The sequence below is a fragment of the Haliotis asinina genome, chromosome 7, assembly GCF_037392515.1.
Source record: "Haliotis asinina isolate JCU_RB_2024 chromosome 7, JCU_Hal_asi_v2, whole genome shotgun sequence".
NCBI lineage: Eukaryota > Metazoa > Mollusca > Gastropoda > Lepetellida > Haliotidae > Haliotis > Haliotis asinina.
The window spans coordinates 32,325,573-32,333,717 of NC_090286.1; the positions used below are offsets into that span (position 1 = coordinate 32,325,573).

At 36.8% G+C, this 8,145-nt stretch overlaps 1 protein-coding gene across 1 annotated transcript; it reads right to left on the minus strand.

The window, feature by feature from the left end:
- Positions 1-355: 355 nt before the first annotated feature.
- LOC137291639 (kelch-like protein 21) lies at positions 356-7,817 on the minus strand. The gene has a single exon (XM_067823050.1). It carries the CDS (start codon positions 7,414-7,416, stop codon positions 5,635-5,637), a length of 1,782 nt encoding a protein of 593 aa, XP_067679151.1. The 5' UTR covers positions 7,417-7,817; the 3' UTR covers positions 356-5,634.
- Between the last annotated feature and the right edge of the window lie 328 nt (positions 7,818-8,145).

The following is an 8,145-nucleotide window of genomic DNA, read 5'->3' on the forward strand; positions in this document are numbered from 1 at the left end:
AATACCTTAATGAATTTTAACTGCACTTATGAACATCTTTTTGTCAAGTTTATGATCTCCTGGGTTAGTTCCCAGCCGTGAAATTGCTGGAATATTTCTAAAAGTGACCTAAACTAAAATTCACTCACCTTATGACAAGCAGGTAGGGACCAATTCTAACCCCACATCTCAGTTAGTAAGCATTATTATAACTATATGAAAGGGCCTCCAAATATTTCAACCAGCTATAAACAAAGAATGTCAGAAAGTATTTTCCATTTGAGCATGCCATAAAGCTCAATGGCTATGCCAAACACTGTCAAAGCAAATCTGTTCTTCTGCCATTTAACAAATGCTGTTCAACAACACATTTTGTAAGTACTTCCATTTTTATTAATTTCATAATGTCTTGAAAATTGTACAACCCAAGCAATGTACAATATTACAAAATCCATTGAAATATAACTAGTATATTTGGCCATTGTACCCCAGTATCATGAACACCATTCAGTATTAAAGCTGTAACAGGTAAATAATGCAGGGAACACAAAGCATCTAATTCTTTGAATAAATTAGAACCAGCAGCCATTAAAATGAAAATATAAGCAGTAGATCATTTTCATATCTCATCTCCACTTTTCAAACCTAAATTACTGATTTGATCAAATTTAGAATTTATCAAAATTGCATTTTGTCATGAAAGGTTAAATAGTTAAAACCATGGATATTTCTGCATATATGTTACTTACACACTACACAAAAGATACAATATATACCAAATCAGTGTTAACAGATGACTGCAAAGTTTAAGCATCATCAGGTAACCTAGGCAACGTGCATCTGTCAAATGTCCACTCATAAATCCCAGTAAGGTAAATCATAAGTTAAAGCTGCAATCAATATACTCTTCAAAAGAAATATGATATCATATCAAAATACTATTGAAAATAAACAAATTCATTACTGGCATTTCTAAAATGTCAGGTGTCAGAAATAAAGTATCTTAATTTTTCTCTTTTGAAATAGCAGCAAGATTGTTAAAGGAATGAGCCCATCTGTACTGTAAAATCTAGTTGTTCAGACACTTAAGTTTAATTAAGTTTATAGTGTTTAGTGTTATAGTTTTCTCTACAGAATGTAGGGTCACCACTTAAAGTATCAATTTAGTATCCTGTTTACAAACTCCATACAATGACACAAAATGTATTCTAATCAAATTAAGTTACAAACCACCTACATAATTGGAATCCTGAGCTGTATACACACTGGCCATGACTTATTACTGGGCCATGTGAGTGAGTGAGTGAGTGAGAATAGTTTTGTGCCACTTTTAGCAACATCAGGCAGATGACACCAGATATGAACTTCCTATAGAGTACCCATGTGGGGCATCAAACCTACTTCTTCGGTGTGACGAGCGAATATTTTAACCTCTGAGCTACCCCACCATCCCACTTGGTCAAATGAAAAAATCATACGGTTTTGTTTTTTAACTCCTTTTGTGCAGAATTATCTCATTTGATTTGCAGGTTTTGATACAAATCTACAGGTAGATATGTAAGTTGTTTGAACAATGAATAGGTTTAACAGTTTAAAAAAATGCAAAAATATATAACCAATATATCAAGAAGCTTCTGTATTTCTTATCTGTTTACTTTTTTCCTCTTTGACCAAAACAGACATAATTGCTGACAGTGCTACCCACAGTCCATTTCTGATAGGCAGTGCCACAAACCTTCCAAATCAGCTATTCATGAACAAAGTCTCTAATTGTCACTCTTACTCCTAATAAGTTTCATTTAACTCAAAACTTTACCAAGCTCAACATTTGTCTGGTCAAACTTAACAGAATACATAAATGCACACACCTTTTCTACTTAAACATCTTTACACATGTTGAAAGCACCAGATCAACTGAAACTATTCATTCGTTCCAACATTCACCCAAAAGTAGTCTGTCATTGCATTGCTATCCATTCTCTGTTTGTTATGCATGGTATTCTAAATACATGCAATAACTAAAACCTTGGTAATTATATTTTGTCTTACACATTTATATTTAGATTTTTATTTGAAAAAATAATAATTTGCAGTACATTTATAAACGCCATATTTCGAATGAAGCTAAACACAACCAAACCTACTAGAGGCATTTAAGATGAACAATACTGTTAACAGTGAACTCATGTGCTTCAAAAGAGAAGAGAAAAAAAAAATCAAAAGTTCTTATGTCCAGTTTAGGGACATCTCTGACACATGTAATTCCTAAGCTACGTTTCCTACACCAATCAAAATTTGACCTGACCCCAAATTTTCACTTCAAACTGTGCAAGCCAGTCTCTGGTAAATCTTCCCTCCTCCTTACCTTAGAGGGCCTCATGTATTACTTTCAACCAATGAAAACACATTCTACTTGACTGTTTTTTCTGCAACCAAACCAATCAACCATCATCTGCCCATATTTGATTAAATCTCAGAGAAAGCAAGTATTATTTTGAGGGAAGAAATATCTCGGCATCTGTGTCAAAATAAATTGAATTTGTCCATGACACACCTATCAGCATGCTTTGTAACCATGGTAACAGGACTTACTGCACAAATAATACAGGTCTGAAGTCTCCACTTCGGTTAGAAATAGTGCTTCATTTCCACAAGACAGTTAAACCTATATACAGGGACGGATGTTCCAGGAGCAACAATGTAACCATGGTAACAGAGGTAAACGAATGAACTGTTCCTTTCAAAATCCAAATGCATGTACTATTTCAATCTTAACAGCAACAGCAACAACAGCCACTTTGAACAATAATGCCATAAGAACTTGAAACTGAAAACCAACTCTTCTCATATTGAATATTAAAAAAAAAAAAAATTGCATGCAGGCAATTAGGTGCCTTACTCTGAGGGTGTGTGTTTGAATCCAAGATGGGACTCAACCCAACAAAAGTACTACAATCTTTATCTTACAGAGAAAGTGTAATTCCAAATATATCATATGCTCAAAAAACAACAGATAAATGACCCAGTGTCATTAGGTTTAACAGTTAATAAATTGTATTTATAATTTGCTGATTTACAAAGCTAAGATCAAGGTACTTGGAACTGTCCTTTATTTAACACCAAGAGGGACATAACTGACCTGCATATGACTTTTTCATTTAATGTGTAATAATCATAATACCGTATTTCATACCTTCTGATAGTAAGCAATGTACCTTAGACCCTATTCAACCTACCTAAACATTTCTACAACATAAACTGTTGAGAATCAATGCCTGTCTATGTCAACATGATAAATGTTAAACTAAAATTCAGAAGCTTGCCAACAAGTAACTTTATCTTTCTCAGACCTGATTATATAACAGCAGCCAAGATTAAGGTCTGACAAACCTTTAACGTAAATTCATAAATGAACATATCCAATGATCTTAAAGACAGAAAGTGAAACAAAAACTTGGATTTGAACATTTTCATAACGAAATCCTACATTTTTTCACAAACCACAAAACACAGAAAATTATTTTAACAATACTACAATGAGATTCTCAGTACATACAACAGATCTGAAAAGGAGATTCAAGCACAATGCTTACCCACATGTACAGTACTTTGGGAAACACTATTTTCTACTCCAGGGAGGGGCCTCACCCAATTCCATACAGAAATTAGCTTCAAAATCTTTCAAGGCAAAGGCAATTTTGTGTCTGTTTTGGCTCCTGACAGAATGTCTTGAAATATACACTGTAAATAAGACATATGTACTGTTTAATTATTGAACTCATCAAGTTTTGAATCAGTGACCAAAAATGTTCTTTTCTCTTACTTCAAATCAAAATAACACAGGTTGGGGACGAGCTACAACAAAACAAACAACAGCAATATCAAATCAGTTGACAACACTACATTGTCTCCCTTAATGCTACTGCCTCTCTCACCATGGTGTGTTCTCTCCTTATTTGATAATATTCTCTTGCGTATTTAAGCATCATCACGTAGATAGTACTAAGAAACATCTATAACAAGTCAGGATACCTTTCAGTAACCTTGATAGTAATAACTCACAGAAACGAAAAATTTGAAGCAGCTGTTGCAAATATCTCATAGGCAAAGTTAACTTATTTGCCTTGCTTCAAAATAACATTAAAGCTGTTTTAACTCGCAAGTGTCTTTCTACAACACTTTTGGCCATGTTTACAAATTACAAAACCAAGGTGCATACCCACAAAACATGGCTTTACCAGCATACAAACAAAATGACATTTAGTCCCAGAAATCAAGTTGTCATATTTGAAAATCTATAAAAATATGTAGAAAAAATCAACTGATTTATTGCAGTTTCTTAATTGTCCTTGAGCTGAGGAAATTAAGACTTGCCCTATCATTCTAGAATGAGCTAGATAAGCTTTAATGTATTCTCTTTGGTCTAGGAGGCAGACTAGTGAACAAGTCCTCTTAACATGCATCCCAAAGAAATGAATTGTTCAAACTGGAAAAATATAATTCTTAGTAATCAGTACCTAGAATCAGTACTTAAATTGATTACACAGGGAACTCGACATTAATATGCTACTACATGTACTAAGAAACAGGAATGTTTATTTTCCTACCTCATTGTACCATCTAACTGCATTCTTACAGGAAATCATGTATATGTTATAATTTAACATTTTGAAAATTTCAGTACGCAAATTTGTCATACATATATTCACGATCTTGAAGTATTATTTCAGAATTGTGCCAACTTTGTTGTACATTAAATGTTAACACTGAGCAATTTATATCCAATCACTTATTTTTGTCAGCTTGTATTCAAACAATAATGGCCACTCAGAGCTTGAACAGATCAGCAGATCAGAGAGGTTTAATGTCAACTCTTTTGAAACGTAAGGTTTTCAAAACAGAGATAACAAATTAAGGCTTCACATATTGTAATTGTGTTTATCATGCTTATCTTGGGGACTTAACAAGGGTGCTCCCCTGCTGTGAGCTTATAACATATAATGATATGTGAAGGCAAAACAATCCCTTGTTGGAACAAATACAAAGAGTCTTCTGAAGTTTTTGACAGCTGTGTACAAGAAAATATTTCAATATATTGCTTATAGAAAACCAAAAGACAGACTAGGGATCATGAGATTGTTGATTGGGTATGATTTACACTGAGGATGTATCAATGGAAATTTATGAATATTAATACCAAATTCAAAATGTCACTGTATTACCACTTGGTACATTTATATATTATTGCGAGTCTTTTGAGTCAATAAAATCATAGTTAAACTCCCAATCAATGAATGCCTACAGTAGATCATATATGATCAGGATCACAGGTAAATCATTATTCATTTTTATTAATCATGCTGTCATTAGTTTCATCTATCCATTGTCATGTATCATAATCATAGACTGAAATCTGTGTAGTTAACCGTAGTTTCAGCAGCTAAAGTGTACTGTACCCTGATAACTGTAACAAACCAACTCCTCATTCACAACCAGTGAAAAAATTATACAATTTTTTTTTACAAGGTTGAAAGCACCATTACACACAAACACACATAAGTATCACACCTCACATATAAACAAACTTCATCCGAGATAACTCTTCACACATGTTCATCCTGGTCAGATATGACATTATCCTCTCAGGTGTGAATGTTAGCACATCTGTAGGCATACACATCCATGAAAAGCACGGCACTCGATCATTGATTTTTCTATAGTCCACTTGTTAGCGACAGGATCATAGCACTCGACAACGTTACTGGGCTTTCCATCCACCTGTCCTCCTGTCACGTAGATCTTCTCATTTAACACTACAGCAGAACAGTGAAGGTGGCAATACTGCATGTCAGGCAGGCGCCGGAATGTCCGTTTTAGAGGGTTTAGGGCAATAACTTTCTTTGAGTCCTCCCAAATGATGTAGAAAATTCCATGTAAAGAAACAATTTCAGAAAACTGGATACTGTCTGGTAGAACAAATTGCTCCCCAGCAGGTTTCACAAGACCCTTGGCACACAAATAACTGTCCATTGTTTTCACCTTAGCATCTCCTTGCAAACCTCCAACTTCAACCAGTGTGTTGTTGTGGGCCACGATCTGAGATTCACGTCTTGGAAAGTTTGCTTCTCCAACTTTGGTCCAGCAGTTTTTGTAAGGGTCGTAGCATTCAATAATATCAACAGGGACATTGTTGCCATCAGTTATACCTCCAATGACATACAAGCAGTCGTCAAGCACAGCTGAGGCATGGTGGGCACGAGGTTTGTGCATGGATTCCACCTGATGCCATGTTCTTTTGACAACATCAAATTTCCAAACGTGAGGCACAATGTGACCATCCAGAATCCCACCTGTAACAATGATTGAGTTGTTCACTGCCCCTACACTAAACCAGGACATTGCTCTAGGAAAATCGGGTAGTGGCATCCATTTGTTTTTTTGTAAGTCATACATTTCAACACTTCTGGTAATGTAGCTATTAATTCCACCAACCACAACCAGTACTTCCTTGGCAACAGTTGATGGTCTTGGGTGGATCTGGGCATTCTGCATGCTGCGTCTACGGCGCCCATGTTGGTCGATGATAGATTCGTGTTGTTCCTTTGCCTCGTGTATCATTTCCAAACACTTTTCATTGCTCCTGATGAGGGGATCTTTTTCCATTGACTGCAGTGTAGAGATATCTAACACAGGCAAACGTAAATGTTCAAGCAGATGAGGCAGGTGAACTTGTCTTTCATCCAAATCATGTCTGATCCATCTCAAGGCAGCATCTAGCACAGTTTCCTCTGTTCTCACATCTATCAGATCACTTGAAACATAGGTGATAACTCTGTCTATAGGTTGGTCCAAGAATTCATCACATTCTACAACAGCACTGAAATTTTCAAGAGCAAACTTGCATGACTGTTCTTGTAACTGTTTACAGTCATCTCCATGGAGAAGAGCAAGAGCTTCTATCCCTAAACAGTTAGAATAATGTAACTGTTTTTGCAAAAACTCACAACAAGCTCCTACTATGTCTGGGTATTGGAAATGACCCCCAGCGGCCAACATCTCTTCCGCATTTTCAACTGTTATTTCCAACCGGCCACTGTAAGCATAGTCAATTACCCTTTTCAAAGTCCATGGTGAAACATCATTGAAAGGAATCCTTGCCTCCCTACTTTCTTTCAAATCACTTGTAAACATAGCGCGGAAATAAGGACTGCTCACTGCCAAGACATTTCTGTGACAGGGAAACTCCTCGTGTCCCACACATAATATGGCATCAGTGAAGGCACCCTCGCCCCTGAAAGCATTAAGTCGGGTGAGTAGTTCCAGGCCATAGTTTTGCTTGTTAAACAGCATGTAGCTTGTCTGCTGTCCGTCCATGGACGGCTCGCTTCCTCGTCTCGCCATATCTACCTTGGCAATGGGCCGCTCTCCTTGTTTCATACCAACGTGTGTATTAGAATTCGATCCACCGTACGCCGTGGGCACCTGGGAGGGAGGTGTTCAATAGCTTAATCACCACAATAATAAAATCGGAAGCGTTACCGCCTGTACTTTGATCCTGTCACATTCAAGTCAGTTGTATCCAAATCAATGGCTTTGTGCCCGTGATCGGAACATTACACTAAGCTCTGTGCTAACCCGTCTGCTGCGTAGAAAATGTTTTGGGTATGAGCGTTCATACACCTATCATGAACAAATCTACGCTACTGTGTGAAGCAGGAGACCAGCATAGACAATGACGAGGTAACGAAGCGTATGATCCCACTCACATAACCGTCAGATTACGCCGTAACCAAATACACGTGAGTTCGTCACCATGCCCTTCTAACCTTAGCAGCCATCTTTTCATGCAGCAGAAAATCCCTCTGACGTCAGAGTGACGTCGCTGGGAATTCCCCTTCGTATTTGGCGTGGGAATAATAAACAAGCAAATTCCAGCTCATCCTTCTCCAGCATTCTATAAATAACAGATCGGTGCCAACAAATGATTTATGCGCGCAAAGTATAAAGATTGTCGATACATTAAGCATGTTTTCGTGGAAATCAGATGTGCACTGGCTTTTGATAAAACCTCGGACCGTGGAGACACCCATTCGTCTTATTTTGGCGATCGATGATGTGTCCAAATCCTACTCAAGTGCTTCACAATGTTCACGTCTTTCATCTCCT